The 22,197-nt window shown below is 49.3% G+C and overlaps 2 protein-coding genes across 2 annotated transcripts in view; one reads left to right on the top strand and one right to left on the bottom strand.

The window, feature by feature from the left end:
* LOC101233579 (uncharacterized) overlaps positions 1–22,197 on the bottom strand; it is a 376,722-nt gene that overhangs the window by 12,029 nt on the left and 342,496 nt on the right. Inside the window, exons 16-17 of the mRNA XM_072921324.1 lie at positions 21,197–21,787; positions 15,835–15,843 (exon numbers count right to left, since the gene is read on the bottom strand). Of these exons, the coding sequence (XP_072777425.1) occupies positions 15,835–15,843; positions 21,197–21,787 (600 nt within the window). The remainder of the gene's footprint in view (positions 1–15,834; positions 15,844–21,196; positions 21,788–22,197) is intronic.
* Positions 5,328–6,488, top strand: LOC140681431 (uncharacterized). Its single transcript, XM_072921260.1, has 3 exons — positions 5,328–5,379; positions 5,566–5,857; positions 5,942–6,488. The coding sequence occupies exons 1-3, from the start codon at positions 5,328–5,330 to the stop codon at positions 6,486–6,488; spliced, it is 891 nt and encodes a 296-aa protein (XP_072777361.1).

Genomic DNA, 22,197 nt, shown 5'->3' with positions numbered 1-22,197 from the left:
ACAGTTCTCTCCCATAGGAAGGAGATCCCAGAGCCCCAGGGCTTCAGGGGAAGATGAGAAGCAGCCCTTGACATGCCAAGGTGGTCAGGTGGTCCCCAGGAAGCCCAACCAGCCAGAGCTGTTCCATGTTCCCTTGGTTCCATGGGACGCCACAGTGTCACAATGGTCTCCTTGGTTCCATCAGGCCCTGGAGTGTCACAATGTTCCCCTTGCTTCTGCAGTGCCACAATGGCCCCGTGCTTCCATGAGGCCTTGCAATGTCACAATGGCTTCGTGGTTCCACAGAGCCCTGATGTGTCACAATGGCCCCGGGGCTCCGTGTGCCCTCGCTGTGTCACAGCGGCTCCTCTGTGACACTGTGGCTGCACAAGGTCACCATGGACCCTTGGTTCCTTGGGGCCCTCATGTTCACAATGGTCTCCTTGATTCCATGAGGCAGCACAGTGTCACCCTGGCCCCTGGGTTCCATGAGGATCTGCAGGGTCACACAGGTTTGTGACATTTGTCCTTGCTGCCCCGCACATCCCCCTGCCCCACAAACAGCCCCGAGCCACCCGTGAGGGACAGGCCCTGCTGTGCCAGGCTGGGCTCAGGGCTTGGCCTTTCTGCTTCCCCCAGCCAGCCCAGGCCTTGCTCAGCATTGCAGTTCCCTGCTCTGAGCCTTGGGCTCCCTGCAATCCTGGCCTCAAGGATCTGCTCTCACCAGTCCCTGGGGAGCCTTTGGCAGTCCCTGCCCTCACTGGGGCCCAGTGATACTCCAAGGGACTTGGAGTTTTGCTCCTGACTTCTTGAGCAGCTTCTTCAGCCTTCTCTCAGTGCCTGAGGGTTCTGGACTTCACCCCAAATCCTCCATGGGGATCATTAAAGAAAAGGAAGCCCTCACGGGTGCTTTGTCTTCATTAAATTGTTTTCAGCTCTCCAGGACTTGAGCAGCTGATTGGAGCCAGTTTAGAGTTCAATTAAGGAGGAAGATTTCCAAGTGCACCTCATGACATTTTTTCTTTAATCAAGTGAGTATTGTCTTATTTTCCAGTTCAGAGAAGAGCTGATAGAAGCATTCCCCAGGAGATCTTGATGCTGAAGGTCTCCTTAGGAGGTCTGGGCATGTACAAGAATGGGCCCCCTGAGGGCTGACCCTGTTTGGACAAGCTGCTCCTCACCCCCAGCCTCACCATGCCTGACATCACCCACCTGGCACTGACATCCCTGTGTCCTGCAGCAGAACCTTGTCCCTGAGCTCTGCAGCTCCATGTCCCAGCCCATTGCACCGCGTCCCACCTGCTCTCCTCAGGGCTCTGCCTGCACACAGGCCCAGGAGAAGTTTTCCTCTTGGGAAAGAAAGAATGGAAAAGCCTGAGCAGGTTTCCTAAACAACAAACCCCACTCAGGAGCCACCTGCTCAGTACAGGCTGCCTGGAATGGTGTCACCTTTCTACAAGGGACAGTGTGACCAGAAATGATCTCTGGAAGCAGAATTCTCTGAGTCTCCCAGTTGAATTCTCTGTCCCTGTCCTTTCCCTGGATCTCTGTTTCAGATGGAAGCTGCTGGTGCCATCCTCACCTTTAACCTCCCTCTGGAATGCAAACAGGTGTTCCCAGGTGTGTTAAGCAGGATTTGCTCAGTGTTTCCATAAATCTTTTGTGTCCCCCATGGAACAAAGGGGCCATTTTGGCACTGAGCGGGTGACGTGGAAGCAAGGAGTCAATAGTGACCCTGGGGTCCCATGGAACCAAGGGGCCATGGTGACACAGCAGGGCCACGTGGATCCAGTGGTCCATTGTGACACTGTGGATCCAAGGAGACCATGGAGACACCCCCAGAACCTCATGGAACCAAGGAGTCCATGGTGACCCAGCGGGGCTGCATGGAGCCAATGGTCCATGGTGACACTGCCCATCCAAGGAGGCCATTTGGACACTGCGGAAGCTCATGGAGCGAGGTGGCCATTGTGACACTGAAGAACTTCATGACACCAAATATCCATGGGGACACAGCAGGGCATCATGGAACCCAGGAACCGCTGTTGGCAGTACCGAAACTCCTGGAACCAGGGGCTGTCGTGGCACTGCAGCACCAACACAGCTGCTGCACCTTGTCCCCTGCCCTGCACAGCTCCTTGGGAGGCACGGCAGGAGCAGCACCCTGGGAGCCTCTGGAATGCCCCTCTGGGATCCATGGCACACACTCCCAGAGGCTGGAATTCCAGTTCCCAGCCAGGAAAAGATGTCCCTGCCCTTGAAGGCAAAACTCTTATGGAAGAGCCAAAAGCCAAGTGGAGCAGGATCCTACAGTGACATTTCACTGCCAGCCTTCATAACTTCACCCATGGTTGTCGTAGCTCATGGATTGGGAATTAAATCAGGACAGGGTCTTTGGTGGGAGCTGCCCTGGGTCAAGGGAGACACAGAGAGAGAAACAGAGCAGGCAAAGGAAGGCAGGAGAGAAAGGAGGTGTTTTGGTTTGGAATGACAGGTGTCTGCTAAGGAAGGCAGGAGCCTCTCCTGAAATGGAAAAATGTAGACTCTTTATTTCTGAATTGTTAAAAATTTGAAATTAAGGGGGCCTCTCTAGTAAAAATATGGGAGCAGGAATAGCAGTATTTTATCAGGGAAGAAAATAAAAAGATAAAATAAACAATGCAGTAAACGAAAACAACACTGAGAGAGCCAGAATACAACCTGACACTTTGTTGGACAGGGTGTTGGCCGCAGTCCAATTGGAATGGTGGCTGCAGTCCTCCTGCAGTGTCAGGTGTGGTTCTGTTGGAGAAGTGATCCTGTAGAAAAGGGTGTCTTCTTCTGAAGAGGAAGAGGCAGCTGTTCCTCTGAGAAATCCAGCCCAGAAAAAGCTGTGTTGGTGGGCCAGAATCTCAAGACTAGATGCAGATAGGAATGCTTGGCTCCACCCTCTGGGCAGAGCATCTCACAATGGGTTGTTACAGTTCTTATCAGTCATGCAGTGACATTCAATAGCCCATTATCAGCAGATGTCTCCCCTGAGGGATTGTGGAAAGATAAGGAAAAACTGCCCACTTAACACAGGACAACTGCCATACAGATGGCAAATAGAACACATCTTGCGTTTCAGTCTGGGGCAGGAGGTCAGAAACAAAATCAGCTGAGAAGGTGGCACTCTGAAAAGCAAACCAAAATGGACAGAAAATGAATGGAACAGAAATCAATAATTCTGGAAGTTTTATTTACTATCAAAATAAATCACAACCACTCAGACCCACACAATCTTAATCCCACAACCTCAAATTTAGATCTCACTTCTCCCGATCTCCTTCCAACCCCATCTCACCCTAGAGGCTGTGGAATTGAGTAATTTTGGCATGGGACTGAGGTGGGAACCAGCCATTTTGAGGTGGGATTGAGCAATTTTGGGGTAAGAATGTGGGGTTTCCAGTGGGATTGAATAATTTTGAGGTGACAGAGCAATCCACCTTGGCTTTTGGAGTGCAAAGATATGGAGAATACTACCAGATATCCCCCAAGAACCCACAAATCCCCCAGAATACGTTCCCAAACCATAAATCCTACCTCAGATACCTCTTAATTGATGGGACTTTTGACATCTCTGATCAATACTCTTTTTAGTCATTTTTCAGGTGTTTTCAAGTGACAAAGACAAATCAGAAGAAAATTAGGGCCAAACCAAAACCAGAGAGCCCTTGAGCATCCCCTGGGCACAAGACAAAACAAACTCAGCAGAAATTAAATTTAACCCTCCATAAAATGCCTTGAGGAAGATTTGCTCTTCCCACAAGTCTCTTGTGATGGAAACACAAACAAATCCCAAACATTAATAAACCAGCAGCAGAAGAAATTCTGTGGCAATTCCAAATTCCATCACTTCCAGCACAGCTCCAGCTCAGATGCTGGCAGGTTCCAAAAAAGAGACATGGAAATTTGGCCCAATACGGATTATTAAAAGGAAGGGAAAGCTCTGTGGAGCTGTCACAAAGGTGACGGGAATGAAGAAAATAATGATTCTCATACTTGGAAAAGCCCCCAAGCCTGCAAATTCACTAATTATTCGGGAGTTTAGCTACTTGAGCTGGGCTTCTTGTAGGACTTTAGTAGCCTTGTGTTCCTCACCTTGGGGTGACTGATCCTGGTCAGTTTCACTGGTATGATTTGCTCCCTTTCCTCCAGTGACTTTAACGAACTTTTCAGGGAAGGACAGGAATATATTTTATTACACTGGCCAGCCACAACAGCCATTTTCCTCATAAGTTCTCCCAAAAGTTGCTCAGAGGAAGCTGCATCCAAGTTTCCAAGAGTTCCTCCAGAAAGAGGCAGAACCTCCTCATAGGAGGGAACCAGGCTATTGTCAAAAAGGCACTTGGGGTCAGACAGCAGTGCCCTGAACTCACTGTGCAAAATAATGTTGCAAGCTGGTTAATAAAATTGTTAGAGAAATGCCTCTGCCCCAATTAAGGTGCTACCAAGACCAAATCCAAGGTGGATTTTATTGAACAACAAATGTGAGGTGGAGAGAGGGATGGAAAGAAAGAAAAAAGGGGGGAGAGCAAGGGAGTGACAGGGACAGAGACCTCCCCTGGGGCAGGGCAAGTGTGACATTGTCCCCTGTGTGCGTGGCCTTCCCAGGGTGGGGGTGTTACACCTGAGCCAGTTTGGGTAAGGGGGGTGGTGTTCACCCCCCACCCCGAGCAGGGATTGCCTCACTGTTTCAGGTTACAGTGTCAGATGTAACCAAAAGTGTTTTCAGTCACCATCTCCATAAACTGTTATCAACAGGTGGGGCAGTGTTCTTTATCTCTTCTATGGCTCAGCCCTGATAACGCCCTCCAGGGGCCATCTTCTGTTAATGGGCCATTGAGTGTCACTGCAGGAGTGATAAAATTACATCATCCCATTGTGGGATGCTCCGCCCAGGGGGGTGAACCAAGCATTCCTACCTGGATATAATCTCACCCTTGCAACACCACAACCACCTTGCCTACTGCATTCCCAGAGGACAAGAGCTCCATAACCACCACTGGACCTTCAGAGGAAGACCAGACCCTTCTACAGGACCACCGCTTTGACAGAATCACGTTCATCACTCCAGCCGGACTGCAGCCACCATTTCATCAGACTGCTACCACCACCCTGACCATCGGGGTGTCAGGTTATATCCTGACTCTGTCAGATTAAGCCAGTGTTTCTGTATCATTGCCTTGATCTTAATTTTCTTACTCAATTGTGATTCTGGCTTAGACTCTCTCCCTGGTTTGCCTTCCACCCAGGACAATACTGAATGTGCTCATCCCTTGTTTTCCTCCCAAAACAGAATTTCTCATCCCCCAGCCCTTTGCCAGATGGAGGAGAAGGCTGTGAGAAAGAGGAAGGCGCACTGGGACACTGAGGCAGGTGAGGAGGAAGTCAGTGCCCCTTTCCCCCTCTTTCCTGCTCCATCTCCCAGCCCAGCCTGGCCCCCACCTGCAGGACAGCCCCGCTGCCGACGCTCTGCTGACGGGGATGCACTGGGGGGATCTCCTTACCCTTCCTTGTGGCACGGAGGCAAATCCCATCCTCTCCTTGTCCTTCCTACCCCAGAGCAGGAGCTGAGGATGGAGAGCAGAAAGGACAAATCCCTGCAGCACAACCTCATGGAAGAGGCCGTTTTGAGCAACTCCACAGCGCAAGCATCCAATAGGGAGGAAAAGCCCCGGAGATCCCACACAAGGAGGGGCTGGAAACCCAGCCCAGGGTGCTCTGAGGAGGAAAGGCCCACTCTGGGTCAGGAAGGTGGGCAGAGCTTCAGCCAGAGCTCAGAACTGGTGGTCCCTGAGAAGCTTCACGATGGGGAGAAGCCCCACAAGTGCTTGGAGTGTGGGAAGAGCTTCAGGCAGAGCAACAGTCTGAAACGACATCAGATGATCCACACTGGGGAATGGCCCTACGAGTGTGGGGAATGTGGGAAGAGCTTCAGGCAGAGCAACAGTCTGAAACGACATCAGATGATCCACACTGGGGAATGGCCCTACGAGTGTGGGGAGTGTGGGAAGAGCTTCAGCTGCAGCTCCCACCTCATCATCCACCAGAGGTTCCACACTGGGGAGAGGCCCTACGAGTGTCCCGAGTGTCAGAAGAGGTTTCACATCAGCTCCCATCTCCTTGTACATCAGCGGATTCACACAGATGAGAGGCCCTTCCGCTGCCTTGACTGCGGGAAGGGCTTCAAGCACAACTCCACCCTTGTCACCCACCGGCGCATCCACACTGGGGAGAGGCCCTACATGTGCCCCACATGTGGGAAGAGGTTTCAGAGCAGCTCAAATCTCCTCCTGCATGAGCGGGTCCACACCGAGGAGAGGCCCTTCCTCTGCTCTGACTGTGGGAAGGGCTTCAAGCAAAACTCCACCCTTGTAAGGCACCAGCGCATCCACACTGGGGAGAGGCCCTACGAGTGTCCCCAGTGTGGGAAGAGCTTCACCTGGAGCTCTCACTTGACCCAACACCAACGGAACCACCGGTGATGGAAACCCTGTGAGTTCCCCAACTGCAGGAGGAGCTTCGTGTACTGCTCCAGCTTCATCCCCCATTGAAGAACCCACATTGGGAAGAGCCCTGGTGATCCCTGTTACCTGTGATCCATGCTGGGAAGACACCTGTACCTTCTCCTGCCCCTGCCAATGATCTTATGTGGGATTGAAGAACATGAGGGTCTGTCCATGGCCCTGTCACTACATTCACTCCCACCTCAGGTCATTGCCAGGGGCAGGAAAGGGACTCTCTCTCTCTCTGAGAAGGGTGTCCTTTCCAGGCAGGAGGAGACATGTGGCCAGGAAGGTAGAATTGATGGTGATGTAATTTCCCCTGTAAATAGTTTTTCTTATCCCTTCTGTTGTCAATTTTTTTCTATTCCTGCTTGTTCCTCAACTCGTTGCTGTTCCCAGTAAATTGTTCTTATCCCAGCCTGGGATCTTTCCATTTTTTTCCTTCAGTGGAAGGTTGGAGGGCAACGAGCACCAGCGGGGTTTTAGCGGGAGCAGGAAATTGGGTAATTCCATTCCTGAATCCCGGCCTGTGGAAACCGAGCATCCCAGCTGGTGCCAGCCCTGGTGGCCATGGCAGCAGCCTTGGGAGCAGGTCCCTGGCTGGGGCTGAGGGAACCTCTTCACTCTGGTGCCCAGGGACAGGAGTGGAGGGAGTGGCTGCAGCTGAGTCGGGGCAGGCTGATGTCGGAATCTGTGGGTATTGGTGATTCCGAGATTGTAGAAAGTCTCTGTCTTTCTGCCCCGTTGCCAAAGAAGAAGCCATAGTTCGTCTGTGCTGGTTTCAAGGTTGTTTATTTTTGCTTATCTATAACATGTTCTGCTGCCCTGCCGCAGGTCTGTCCTGCAGGGCAGCGTGCGGGGCTCTGCCCCTCAGTGGGATGGTACAAACATTATATACCAGAAATTACGTGTACTATATTTTACAATAATGTGCCAATATCTATCATCTACGTTGAACAGTGTGTCCCCAGCCTAAACCAATAGAAAAATGCCAACATCACCAAGAACATGGAGGTAAGGAAGAAGAAGGAGGAAGAAAAGGATCAGGCCCACTTTCCTCCATCTTAGAACTCCTGACCCCCCTGTACAAAGTAAAACCCCCCCTGTACAGGTGTTAAAACCCCCCTTGTACAATACAAAAAAAATTTACCCTCTAATTTGTGACTACTTTTACTATACCATCTAACTCTCTGTGACCGCTTATTCCACCTTCAAAGTTGGTAATTCATTCCATGGTTCAAACTCAAGATCACAGATGTTTTCTGCTGCTTGCCAGGGTCTAAAATGCTTCTGACCAAGGCCTGGAACCTCTAAAAATGTCTGAGGGACTTTTTGAGTTCCGACATCTCCCCTCTCTGTTTGAACCAGAAACACCCGCTTTATCATGCTGTTCAAGGTCTTTCAAATACACACGAAAATGCATGGTAGAACAAGCAGAAGAACTACAAGTCCTATAAGAATATAAAATGCTATTTTCAAAAGTTCTTTCCACAATAGTGAGATATCAAAAAAGCTAAACAAATCATCCCATCAGGACCCGGTAACTTTGTTCAATTTGCTAATACTATTTTGTATTTATTTTATATTTTCATGAATAGATTTTGAATGATCGGACAAGTTCATGCAGCACATCCCCTCAAATTCCTCACATCCGTGCCTATGTGTCAGCAGCAAATGATTAATTGCCGCCCTGTTTTGAAGCACTGCTTGCCTTGCACTGTTGATGTCTGTTAACATGTCACTCAGTGCAAACGAAATGGCACGACTGTGTTTCCTCAACCAACATGCTATATGATCCAATTGTGTCAAGGCCGCCCCTGATGCTGCTTGGGGTGAGAAAATTGCTACTGCAATTCTCCGAGACTTGTCCCAGGTAGAAACATCATCATCAGAATTTGGACTATATTGTTCAAGGGATCCTTTCCTTTTTGAACCAAGAACACCTCTTTGACAACTTTGTCTATGGTCTGCCTCATGCACTGAGGCAAGGACAGCACAATCATCAGAAGAATTACAATATTTTATAATTACATACAACTATTTTCAAAATCTCTTTTCTACAACTGTGAAAAGTGAAACAAATTGAACACACCATCTACTTATGATTTAATTTTTTTCCAGGTGTGTTTGGTCCTCTGATACCTCTTTAAATTTATCACTCTTGTGTCCATGTGTTTACAATAGATGTTCAATTACTGTTTTGTTCTCATTTCTCACTGCTAGCTAACAAATCATTCGATGCAAAAGAAATGACATGGGCATCTTTACTCTGCCCACAACCTCTTTTGATCCAACTGCACCAAGGCTCTTTTTGATGCCACCTGCTGTGAAAGCAGAACCACTCAGTTTTTCCGAGCCTTTTTTCTTGGTATTAACATTATCATTGTCACAATTTGGATCATTTCATTCATCAGATTTTTTTTTTCCTTGCTCTCTTATCAAGGTCATGCTGTGTGTTAACAAAAGATCTTTCAATGCTGCATGGACCACCCTTGATTTTTGCAGGGATAGCAGGCCAAATTCTGTCCCTGCAAATGAAAAACATTCCCTTTGGTAAAGTGGCTGGATGTTGAAAGGATGGTTTGCTTGTCATTTTGGTATGATTGCACCAAGATGACGCATTTTTATAAAAAGGCTGATTCAGAGTGACATCTATTGTATGATTATCTGTCTTTGCCATTCCTGATGAATTAAATTTGATGCACCATTTCATTTTTGTTGACCCAAAATGTCCAAATCCAGAGGTTCAAAGTGAGCCACAGGAAGGAACTGTGTCCAAACATGTCATCCCTCCACAGGGTCTGAAAAAAACTTCAGAACCCCTGGAAGGATGTCCCCTGGGACTGACCATCCCTCCACTGGCACACCTACCAAGCATGTTGAAAATGGTTTCTCTGGTTTCGAATGGGTCAGGCAAATGCTGTCCAGACCAGCTGCTTTTGCCAAAGTCTCCCACACTTTTTCCCTTGGTTGTCTCATGGGAAAATCTGTCCTGTTGCCCAAGGCAACAGGTGAAAGAATGAAGCACATGAACACTATCTGTCTGAATCCCATGTCCATGTCCCCACCCTCTGTGAGAAACCCCGCAATGCAGCAACACCCAAACAACACTTGATTTCTCAGAAAAAACCCCAAGTCTCTGGGTGATCAATCGTTGTCCGACGAGACGTCTGCAGCGTCGTTGTCTGCCTTCGTCTGCGTGCTTGCCTCTCTGCTTCTCGGGTCCACGTTCACTGATGTCTGCACCCGATAAGGTTACATGTGCTTTGCTGGCATTCACTTCAGTCCTCGTCCTATAGAAACACAAGCGAAACACTAGCCCCAAGTTATTAATGTAAATGAACCTTCAATCTGTCCCGACTCTGGGTTTCTGATCAAAACGAAAGGATTTTCCCTTAGTTTTTCCTGTGGGCTGTTTGTAAAATATCTGACAATTAGTAGAGTGGGCTCTGAGAAAAAACCCTTTAAAAAAATTCAACACATTTGTTCAACCCTGCCTCCCCCCTTTTCTGTTTATCCAAGTGGATTTCAGGGTGTGATGTGTTCTTTCACTGCTTGCTTGACCTGAGGGAGAATGAAGAATACTGAAAATATGTTTGACTCTCTGTTTTTTCAAAAATTTGTCAAGCACCTTGCTTGTGTAAATTGGACCATTATCTGTTTCTATTTCTTGTTGCACTCCTAATGATGTAAATGCTTATAAAAAATGTCTGCAGGTATGTTCTGTGGTCTCCCCAGTATATAATGATGCAAAAATCGCCCCTGAAAATGTGTCAACTGAGATATAAATGTTTTCGAGTCTCCCAAAGGACACATATTTTCTGGCATCAGTTTGCCACACCTGAAGGCTTTTACAAACCTTTCAGATTGACCACTCCTGTAAATGCAGGAGATTGCACCAACTGGCACTCTGGCAAGCAGATTTCCTTTGTCTGGCTTTCAGAAAGGTGAAAGGTTTCCATCAATGCCTGTGCATTTTTGTGAAAAAATGCATGGCTCAATTTTGCTTGCTCAAAAATGTCTGGCAGTGTCTGCAAGATGGGCATTGTGAGTCTATTTACATGAGCATTCCCTTTTACTAAAAACCCCAGAAGTGAAGAATGCGCTCTGATGTGTTTATTAATGTTCTCTGTTTTTCTAGGATGATTTTCATGCATAATAGATATGAATATAAAATTTCATTGTCCGTATGTTTTAAAAGTGATCCCTCTAATAGTTTGATCACATTTGCAACATACACTGAACCTGTGATCAGATTGAGGGTTCCTGAAATAACTGAAAACCCCTGACTATTATTACCAATTTTGCAACTTGTGGTGAACCTTGTACCATTTTGATATCTGATTCCCATTTCCCTGTTTTTTGATTTTTCTATGTGACCACTGATTTGTGAGTTTTTCAAACCATCAGTGAATACTGTCATTCCTTCCACTGGTTCCTGGCTTATTTTTGGTTTTTCCCTGAAACTCACTTTTACATTTAACATTTTGTGTGCTGGAAAACGAACTGTGCAAACTTCTGAATGCCCTAACAACGTGATTGAAAAATCTTGTGACTTTGGATTGTCCACTCAAAATATTTCTTCTTTAAATGTAAATGAATGATTAAGAAATCTTTGCCTGACATTGTCAACAATCTGGTCTTTGCCACAATAATGATCTGGGCTTTCATCTCTAAATCTGTAAGAATTGTTTTTGAGGGTCTGCAAACTAAAAAACCCCACTTTCAACTTCTGTGAAAACATTAACAAAATCCTTGCTCAAAGTTATTAATTTGAACGATTTTTTTTTCAATTTTATCTGTCTAGCACTCTCTTCATATTTTTCTCAATGATCAGCAAAATCAAGTCTGCAAAATAATTATTTCAAGAGATTAAAACATACAAAATTTTCAACCTCATTTCAGCCTTATTTCAGGCACTTCTTCACTCCTTTTCTTTTTTCTTTTTTCTTTTTTCTCTCTTTCTCTTCTTCTCTTTTGAAACAAGAAAGTTGAAATATAAAACATAATATAGAACAAGACAAAATATCTCAATAATAAAATGCATAAAACTTATCAAAATCGATAACAATTCAAGAAAATTCAAAAGAAAGATATTCTAAATAGCATATATAAAATTGAACAAAGCACGATCATTAGAAACATTGTGACAGCAGTTCAGAGTCTGCAAACAGCTGAAACATTTGTTTCCAGTGAAAACCCTTGGCGTCCTTTCCCGGGCAAGGCTGGCAAGTTTCACCTCAAAGCTGTGTCAGCTGTAACATTTGTAGAATCAAATTGATGGGTCAAAAATGACCTGCATATCATTCATTTGTGTGCAGAAACCTCTGAATTTTGCTGGCAAACTCATCTGTCCAAGTTAAAATCAGGGTCTGGCCAGGACCCAAACTTTAAACTGGAGAGATGTCCCTCAACATATTATATAAAACAAAACTTATACCAACAATACATATATAATACTTAAAACATAACAACCTATTATAACATTTTCTTATAAAATAAACACTTGAAGTTCAAACCGATAAACTGATCAAATGACACAAAGATTCATTTTTCTTGAAACTCTTTTGAAGGAAAAGTATGTCAATTGGAGAAATCGTAAGATTAACAATGGCAAGAGGTTGTCAGAATGTTTCAGGCACCTCTCTCTGAGATCTTCTGAAAAACATTTGAGAATGATGAAAAATAGAAATGCAATGATTCCACTCACAAGAGATATAAAAACGAATCAGGAAGTTCACCTAGAAAAATGCACAATACAGTTAAAATTCAAAATGAGACTTCAGAACTGGCATGTAACCTGGATAAGATTACATAAACAATAATAAAACATACGAGAATTCACTATGAAAAAACAAAGCACAAATCTTCACCTGATAACATGATAAAATTTCTTAACAATAACGTTTATAGAACACTTATATAGTTAAAAATAAAGGATTTGAAAACAAATGCCTTTTGTATCACTATACAAAGAAATAACAGACTATAAAACTGACTTTTAAACAATGAAATCAATCTCAGAAAACTCAAAATAAATTCTTTTACAACTCTTATATACTGATAAACTTATAATAAAACAAAAAATACTAAAACAAAACCAAGAATCCAATAAATCCAATAACTTCTCCTTAAATCAATGTTCATTATTACTTTGTGAACTGTTTCAGACAAAACCTTCTCATCCTTAAAGAAAAACAACTAAACTTTGCTGCCAAATAAACTTGAACTTTGAAAAACTTAAAATAATTTTTGAATTAAATAGTACTTAAACTCAATATATAACAATCTTAATAAAGAATCCCTAAATTATATTAACTTTACGAAATCCATATGTATCAAATTAACAATATATAAATCCATTATCAATTAAACCTTTGTAAACTTAACTTCTTCAGGGCCCAAACCTAAAATAAACTTAAAGTGATATACTCTAATTAAATAATACTTAACTTAAACGCAAACCAACTATATAAAAATCAATTCTATCATTAATAAAACGTTAAAATACAACCTAACTTAAACCTTAATATAATAAATTACTAACATTTCATGCTATTTAATTCTCTATTTCAATTTTCATTATGATATCTCTTTTTCACAATGTGTTCCACAATTATTACTTATCATCACACCGGCTGGGCGTGTCTGCTTGATCAATTCTGTGACCTAGCTGAAAAATCTGGGGTTGGTGTTTAGAAACATTGGGGAGATTTGAAAAAGGCCTTGTGTTGGCTGGTTTTCAAAAAGCGACTGATGGAATTTTATTTCAGGGTGAAAATTGGGAGACTCATCTCTCAGCATTGCTGCAGGATATTTGCTGCTTGTAAAAAATTATTTGCTGTGGCTGTTGTGATTTTTTGTTTGCCGCGGCATGAGAGCACTGGGAGCATTTTTGGTGCAGTCAAACCCCGCTTCTGCCTGCGTTAGGATGGCTGCGCCACTCTCTCTTGCTCACCCTCCGTGCTCACACCCGCTGTCAGCTGTGCCGAACCAGCGCCTGCAGTTTTCTCCAAACCCAGCACTCCCATTCTCAGCCACTTCCGCGTTCGCTTTTAACTCTCGCAAACGCATGCGCAGCCTTGATTCACCCTCTCTGTCTGTGTCGCCATGGGAACAAGGGAAGGAACTCCCGCACCGACCGCGCCCGCCCATACCGGCTCTGCGCGGCCGTCCCTCGGGAATGTCCCCCCCCATTCTCTCTGTCAGGCCTGGCGCTGCCTCGGTTTTCGCTCTGGGTCGGCCCGCGCCGTCCCCCGAGCCGCTGCTGGAGCCTAGCGCGATTCGGCGCTCTGCTGACGTCATCAGCACGCGCCGCCGCGTTCCGCGCTGTGCAGCCCCGCGCCGCGTCCCGCCCGGCCCCGCGCCGCTCGGGTCTCCCCCCGCGGCCACCGCGCGGTCTGCGGACGGCTGGCTGGCGGCCACCGCCGCCCCCGACGCCGTCTGCGCCCGTGCCCGTGCGTTCGAAATGCAAGAGATCTCCGCTCCGACTTCCGGGTTTTGCTCTACCGTCTCGCGCATGCGCGCTGCCATGGCCGCGGCGACAGGAGAGTCCAGCTCTCCGTCCAGCCGCCGGCCTGGCCAGCGCCGCCGCTGCGAATTGGGAGCTATTCCCCGGCACCTGCCGGACGGTGCTTTCGCACTCTCACGGATTCCCGTCATGGAACGCATCACTGGGCGCTCCGGGCGTCTGACCGCCCCATCCGCGCTTCCGCCGCCTCCTGCGTCCGCTGGTTCCCACTGCCCCCCCCCCTCTCGCCTGCACCGCGGGCTGTTTTGAACTCCCCACCCGCGCAGCTGCGAGAGTTCTCTCCTCTCTCTCACTTTTCCCTCCGCTCTGCACTCACGACTGCCCCTCCCCCCAGGAGCCGCCGGCACCGCTGCCCCCCCACTGTGGGTTCGGACTCGGGCAATGGCCAGTCCTTTCCTCCACCGAGGGCTGCGTCTGTGCCTGGCTTGTCTCACTGTCTGGGGATTTTCTGCAGCTGAGTAGCTTAGAAATTGAGATTTGAGGAGTCTTGAGGAACAGTGTGAACCTGGAGACATAGGACATGATGAGACACCACCCCCCCCTGATCCTCTTCAGGAGGCAATTTGCTTCCCCTGGTGAGGAAAATTGCCCGAAGCTGCTGGATGGGCCATCTTCCTCCTTGTGCTCCCATAGGAGCCTTAGCTGTTCAGTCTAAAGTGCCGCGTTGTGAAAATGACTCTTATTGTCCTTGCTGAGGGCAAAAGTTTTTGCGGCAGTCTTATCTCTCTTTTCTTTTTTTTTTCTTTTTCCTGTGGCTCGGTAATACAGTTGCTTATTGATCCCTTACGAAAATTTAACTCAAACAAAAGATGTACATCTGTGTGCGGGTGAGTATACTGCACCCACAATAACAAAGCTTTCATCTCATTTGAGGCTATCTCTACCAGATGGGTAAAAGTCTTGCCCTGTAGGGCTGAAAATTTTTTTTTGTCTGTCCTTGGGAGCATCCCTTCCCCATGTTCTTAATTTCAACCATTCTCACCAAAAGCTGAGTCACCACGAGGTCAGTCCGGAGATGGCACTGTTCATCATCCAGCAGGTCACAGGCGAGAAATCCCAGGCGCGCTTCTGGTTTTCCTCCTCCTGGCTGTCCTCCAGACGAGCTGTCTTGGTGAAGGTCAGGTTCTTATCTTGAGCTTTCTGCTCCCTCTCCTCCCGGAATCTGCCGAGAGCATTTGTGCTCTGTTCCTCTTCCTTTCTTTATTTTTTTGTTTTTCTCTGCTGATGAAGGTTGGAGGTTGTTTGCTGTTTCTTCTTGTTCTTCTTGCTGATGCCCGCCCAGCGACGCCAATTGTCGGAATCTGTGGGTATTGGTGATTCCGAGATTGTAGAAAGTCTCTGTCTTTCTGCCCCGTTGCCAAAGAAGAAGCCATAGTTCGTCTGTGCTGGTTTCAAGGTTGTTTATTTTTGCTTATCTATAACAAGTTCTGCTGCCCTGCTGCAGGTCTGTCCTGCAGGGCAGTGTGCGGGGCTCTGCCCCTCAGTGGGATGGTACAAACATTATATACCAGAAATTACGTGTACTATATTTACAATAATGTGCCAATATCTATCATCTACGTTGAATAGTGTGTCCCTAGCCTAAACCAATAGAAAAATGCCAACATCACCAAGAACATGGAGGTAAGGAAGAAGAAGGAGGAAGAACAGGTTCAGGCCCACTTTCCTCCATCTTAGAACTCCTGACCCCCCTGTACAAAGTAAAACCCCCCTGTACAGGTGTTAAAACCCCCCTGTACAATACTAAAAAATTTTACCCTCTAATTTGTGACTACTTTTACCATATCATCTAACCCTCTGTGACTGCTTGTTCCACCTTTAAAGTTGGTAATTCATTCCATGGTTCAAACTCAAGATCACAGCTGTTTTCTGCTGTTTGCCAGGGTCTAAAATGCTTCTGACCAAGGCCTGGAACCTCTAAAAATGTCTGAGGGACATTTTGAGTTCCGACACATATCAGGTCACATACCAACTTGCCAGGGTTTTTGGCCGAGGGCAATCGGCGTGCCGATTCTCTTGCTGCCGCCCCGGCTCAGGTAGCTCCGCTCCCAGATAAGTTCCAGCAGGCTAAGATCAGCCACCAGCTTTACCACCAGAATGCGCCCGGGCTGGTCCGGCAATTCCACCTCACCCGTGACCAAGCCAGAGCCATTGTGGCCACCTGCCCGTCCTGTAAGTCGCTCCCCCTACCATCGGTGAGCTCAGGGGCAAACCCTAGGGGTCTGAAGTCCTGCGAGGTATGGCAGATGGACGTTACTCACATCCATTCCTTTGGGAGGATGAAGTACGTCCATGTCTCTGTAGACACTTTCTCTGGGGCAGTCTTTGCTTCTGCCCACGCAGGGGAGAAAGCCAAAGACATTGAAAAGCATTTGATACAGGCCTTCGCTATGCTGGGCGTCCCAAAATTGATAAAAACAGATAATGCCCCCAGGTACACATCCAAGGGATTTGCCAGCTTCCTGCAGCAATGGGGAATAGAACACAAAACTGGCATCGCATATTCCCCGACAGGTCAAGCCGTGGTGGAGCGGACTCATCAGTCTCAAACGTATGCTGAAACAACAAACACCAACTATGAAAGTTGAGTCCCCCCAAGTTCAACTCGCGCGTGCCCTCTTTACACTGAATTTCCTAAATTGTTCTTTTGAAAACCTCAACCCACCAATCACTAGGCACTTTGGCAACCACGAGCAGAGCAAGGTTAGGGAAAAACCACCAGTGCTCATCAAAAATCCAGAGACTTGGCAGCTTGAAGGGCCCCACGAGTTAGTCACCTGGGGACGGGGATACGCTTGCATGTCCACGCCCTCAGGCCTGAGATGGGTCCCGTCCAAATTTGTCCGGCCATATGTCCCCAAACACCAGACTAATAAGAAAAAAGATCCTCAGGTGAAGCATGCAGCCCTCCGCAGACGGAGAAAGTCTCCCCCCTTCCTTTTTGACTCAGCACCTTCTCTTTCAGAGCCTTCCCTTTCACCATCCAGTTCCCTGGACTCACTCTTCCCTTTTGATTTAAACCTCCCCTCCCCAGAATGCTGACTTATGTTACTGTTAACATTCATTGTTCTTATTATGAGTTTTAGTAATGTTTAAAGGTTTAAAGGTCATCAATTCCACCGTGCACATCGACCACGCAGTCTTCACCGCCCCATCAGAGCTGAAATCTGCTCAACACAGACAGCCAGAGAAGAACCGAGCAGACATTAGGGTCAACGATGGGGAAAAGGACTGTAAAACCTCCCATTTAAATTATTTTCCGTTCTTTTCTTTTGAAAAACAGAAGAGGGAGTTGTGGAATTGTGTTATTATATGTTCTATTATGTATAAGGTCATTCCATGTCTCCCCCCACGCTCTGTAAGCGACCCCCCGGGTTCTCCCATTTCCCCCCGCGGTTTGCCTTCCCGAGAAAGTGCCCAGTCATTCTGTTTACGTCTCTCAGACCATCTGTCAGCCACGCGGCGGGGTCGGGAGACGACCTGGCACCCTTCCATCTGTCCATCTCCCATTGGACCCCTGCACCCCCACTGTCCCAGTCCCCCCGTGGCGTTATCTCATTGGCCGCCCCGGGTTTCCCCTCTCCAGTACTTATAGAACGGGTTTGGGGACGCCCCGGTGCTTTTTCTCCCGCCCAGCCCCTGATCGCTGCTGCTGCCCGGCCCGCCGCCTCCTCTCCCGCCAGATCCCTGCGTGCTGCCACGGCTCTCTCTCTCTCCCGGCCCCTGCCGCAACCGCCGCCGCTGCCTCAGGCGATCGCGGCCGCCCCGGGCTGCCCCGCGATCGCTGCCTCAGCCGAACCGCTGCCGCCGCCGCTGCCGCGGTCGCCGCGGCTCCCGCACGTGCCGGCTGCAGCGCCGCGGCTCCACACGCCGCCTCTCTTGGATCGCGGCCTGTCGCCCTGATTCTTGAGTTTTCTTAAGCCTTCTGAGTTTACATTCTATTGGGAAACTTTCCCACACAGTTTCTGTAAATAACGTATTGTTTTGCATTCCTCCATGGGGGTGGAGAGACTTGATGTACTAGTGCTTTGTCCAATGTCTTCGGAGAGGTGGCCCATTCACTCTCCAATCCACTGTCACCTTTGGAGAAGTATAAAAGTTGGAGTCAGAAAATAAACGCTCTCTTTTTTGCCTTGCAAGGTGGCAGGTGGCTCGCGTTGTGCTTTCTCGTGTCCTATAGCGACATCGGCCAGCCTCGGAGCGCGCCGCCCCGCCCCCGAATCGGCCAGGCGGCACGGACAAATTCGAATTTAGCACGCAGCAGCCTCCTCGGTTTTTGCCTTCCCAACCAAGCCGTAATAAACCGAGATATTGCCCGCAGGGGAAAAAGTCTCTCTCCTTTTATTCGCCTCGGGACTCGCCTCGCTCCCAAACCCACGCAGCACCGGCAGATACCCGCGAGGGTTCGCCGGAAAACACGGAAGTTGCCAGCGCTTCTCCCCCCTCACAGAGCTAGCTGGGACCAAAGGGGGGACAAGAGAGAGCGCTAAGGCATTCAGCAGCGCCCTTCAGCCCACCACACCACCCTCCGGGCACAAGCCCAGAACCCCAAAGGGGCTCGACAAGCCCAAAAGGGCCGCCCCTGCCCACAAGGGGATCTAGAGACAGACCCGAGCCCGCACCACACACACAAGGCACAAAAAAACACACAAGGCCCACGTGCCCCTTCCCTCCTGCCCCTCGCCATGGCTGCCCAAGAAAACCCAAGCACCAGAGGCCCTCTGGCCAGCAGGCAGCAAAAGAAGCATACAGCACCCAGTATTCCCAGGGGGTCTCCCATGCAAGTACTAACTGGGCCAGACCCTGCTTAGATTGCAAGATCAGACGAGACCGGGCGCTCTCAGGGCGGTGTGCCATGGGCACCTGGCAGCCCCTCAGCAGCGCCCTTCAACACACCCCAACACGCTCTGGCACAAGCCCAGAAAACCACGGGGGCTCCGCACGGCCAACAGGGCCAGCCCTGCCCACAAGAAAATCTAGAGCCAGACCCGAGCCCACAACACACACACAAGGGATAGAAAAAAAACAAGGCCCATGTCTAGGTTCGAAAACACAGGAGTCTGTGAAGGAAGGCAAAAGCCTCCTGTGAAATGGAAAAGGTAAACACCCTCACTCCAAATTACCACAATTTAAAAAAAGGCTCTCAGGCAAAGATATGGGAATGGGAATAACAGTTCTTTACTAGGAGAAAAACTAAATAAAAAAATAATAATAAAACAAATGTAATTAGTACGAATGAAACTAGTGATGGAGGCAGAAACCTGACACCCTGAGGAGTCAGGATGTTGGTAGTAGTCCAGTTAAAATGGTGGCTGCTCCTCCTGGAGTGGCAGATGAAATGCTGCTGAAGTGGTGATCTCTAGAAGGGTGGAGTTTTCTCTGAAGGTCTGGTAGTAGCTGGGCCTGGTCTTCCTCTAGGAATTCAGCAGAGAAGAAGCTGGTGGGATGAGGTTCTGGGGGTCCTGGTGGGCACTGGAAGGGAGTTTGGGGGTACTGGGTGTGACTGGGAGGGACTAGAGTGAGCCTGGAGGAGCTGGATGGAGACTGGGGATGGAAAAGCAAAGATTGGGATGAGGTTGGTTGTGCTGGAAAGAGACTGGGAAGCATTTGGGTGAGTCCTGGTGGGGCTGAGAAGGGACTGGGAGAGGGTTTAGGCGTACTGGGGTGGTGGGGGGAGACTGGAAGGGGGTTGTGGGATTCTGAAAAGGATGGGAGACGCTTTGGTGGGTCCTGGGGAGGTGAGGAAGGGATCAGGGCAAGTTTCAGGGGGTCCTGGGTGGACTGGGAGCAATCAGGAGGGTGCTTGGAGAGGCTTGGGGTGTCTGTGAGAGGTTTTGGGGGGTCCTGATGCCTGCAGGCCTCCCAGAGATGCCGCTGGACGCCACCAGCAGCAAGATGCAGACGGGGATCAGGGACTACGAGTTGGGCTTTGTCTTCCTGGTGCTGGGGCTCGGCTTCTACCTGTGCAAGTGGGTCAAGGGGGGTCCCGGGGGTCATGTCCCCTCTCCCCAAGACTGTGGGTGCTCCACCTGGGGCCCCCAGCCCGGTGTCACCCCTGTTTCTCTGCCCACAGAGCTCCTGAGCCACCGGCGGCCGCAGAGCTTCCCTGTGACCTCGGGCCCAGCCGGGATCCCCCGCTCCATCCCCACGCTGATTTTGGGGGGTCCTGTGTACCCCCAGCCCTGCTGTCACTCTGCCCCTGCCCGCCTGCTCCCAGTGTTCCCAGTAACGCTTCCCAGTTAAACCCAGCCCAGTTTATGGGGGCACTGGGGAGGGACTTGGGGGGACCCCACGGCGGGGCCGGCACTGGGCAGGGAGGGTGGGGTCCGGGTGGGGAACACTGCCTGCTGCGGGTCTGCCCAGCAACTGGTGAGTCATCAGCGCCGCTCTCTCTGATTGGCTGACTCTTGTCCACCGCATTCTCTCATTGGCTGAGGAGAGGCCCGGGAGTGCAGAGAAGGAACGGGAGAGATCCCGCCCCGAGCAGCGGCACGGGGACAACAGACCCAGCCCGGGCACAGGGAGGGAATTTATTACCAACCAAACCACGGCAGCACGAGGAGAAGGGAAAGAAATCCCTCCAACACCTTCCCCCCACCCAACGGGGATCACCCACAACAGGGTTATCCACCAGGGAGAGACGGGGACATCCGAGATTAGACCAAAGCCAATTTTATTGTGTGTACCAGGTGTTTATACAGGGATTTACTTGTATGGTGCTTATATAGGGCTCTGTTTTTTGTAACAATTTCCCATTGGTTACACATTCCTCATGACATGACATCACCTGGTAACATTATTTTATCACAAAGTCTCACACCGCATTGCTCGGTCACTTCTTGCCCAGAGAGACTTAAACTGTGTCTGTGTCTCGCACAGTTTCTGCTCAGTCAGGCCTCAGATATCGGGCCCCTTTATCAGCTCCATTGCTTTACTCTGTTTTATTCCCCATACGGGGCACCAGGGCTCTGCCCAACGGGGGTCACTGGGGATCATCCAGCCCGGATCCTCCCATGGGGGATGGAGCTGCAGCAGCGCACCAAGTTCTTCCCTCACTCCAAGCTCTTCCCTCACTCCAAGCTCTTCCCTCACTCTCTTCCCTCACTCCAAGCTCTTCCCTCACTCAGAGCACTCACAGGGCTTCCCTTAGTGCTGCCTCCGTTGGTGCTGGGTCAAGTGAGAGCTCCTGGAGAAGCTCTTCCCACACTTCCAACACTCGTAGGGCCTCTCCCCGGTGTGGATGCGCCGGTGCACGGTGAGGTTGGAGTTGCGGTTGAAGCCCTCCCCGCAGTCGGGGCAGCGGAAGGGCCTCTCCTCTGTGTGAATCCGCTCATGTAGGAGGAGATGGGAGCTGGTCCGAAACCTCTTACCACACTGGGGACACTCGTAGGGCCTCTCCCCAGTGTGGATGCGCTGGTGTGTTCTCAGGTCTGGGCTCCGCCCAAAGCTCTTCCCACATTCCAAGCACTCATAGGGCCTCTCCCCAGTGTGGATCACCTGGTGCTGGATTAGGCCAGACCTCTGTCTGAAGCCCTTCCCACACTTCCCACACTCGTAGGGCCTCTCCCCGGTGTGGATGCGCCGGTGCCTGGTGAGGTGGGAGTTGTGCTTGAAGCCCTTCCCGCAGTCGGGGCAGCGGAAGGGCCTCTCCTCTGTGTGACTCCGCTCATGTACGAGGAGATGGGAGCTGGTCTGAAACCTCTTCCCACACTCCCCACACTCGTAGGGCCTCTCCCCAGTGTGGATCCTCTGGTGCACGATCAGGTTGTCACTCCGGCTGAAACCCTTCCCACATTCCAAGCACTTGTGGGGCTTCTCCCTGCCATGAGGCTTCTCCACCAGCTCCGAGCTCTGGCTGGATCTCCGCCCGCCTTCCTGGCTCAGGGGGGCTCTTTCCTCCCCGCAGCTCCCTGGGCTGGGTTTGCAGCTCCTCCTCCTGCAGCATCTCCGGGGCTTTTCCTCCTCCTCCATCCAGACACGCCCAGGGAATGAAAAATCCTGGTTTGGGGAAAAAAACAAGAGGAGAGCACCTTGGACTGGAGGTTCCTCCTTGCCCAAGTTCATCTCAGGAAGTAATTGGGAATCTTGTGTCTGTAAGAACCTCCAAAACACCAAGATTCAGCCCAAAACTCCCACAGACATCAAGATACACGAACT

This window comes from Taeniopygia guttata, chromosome 36 (assembly GCF_048771995.1).
Source record: "Taeniopygia guttata chromosome 36, bTaeGut7.mat, whole genome shotgun sequence".
In the NCBI taxonomy this organism is placed as follows: domain Eukaryota; kingdom Metazoa; phylum Chordata; class Aves; order Passeriformes; family Estrildidae; genus Taeniopygia; species Taeniopygia guttata.
The sequence above is the reverse complement of the archived record's forward strand: the minus strand, read 5'-3'. Positions and strand labels throughout refer to the sequence as shown.

Coding starts and splice junctions, on each gene's coding strand:
- LOC140681431 (XM_072921260.1), top strand. CDS start 5,328: ATGGAGGAGAAGGCTGTGAGAAAGAGGAAGGCGCACTGGGACACTGAG. Junction 5,380..5,565: donor GCACTGGGACACTGAGGCAG/GTGAGGAGGAAG, acceptor TTCCTACCCCAG/AGCAGGAGCTGAGGATGGAG. Junction 5,858..5,941: donor GAGTGTGGGAAGAGCTTCAG/GCAGAGCAACAG, acceptor GAAGAGCTTCAG/GCAGAGCAACAGTCTGAAAC.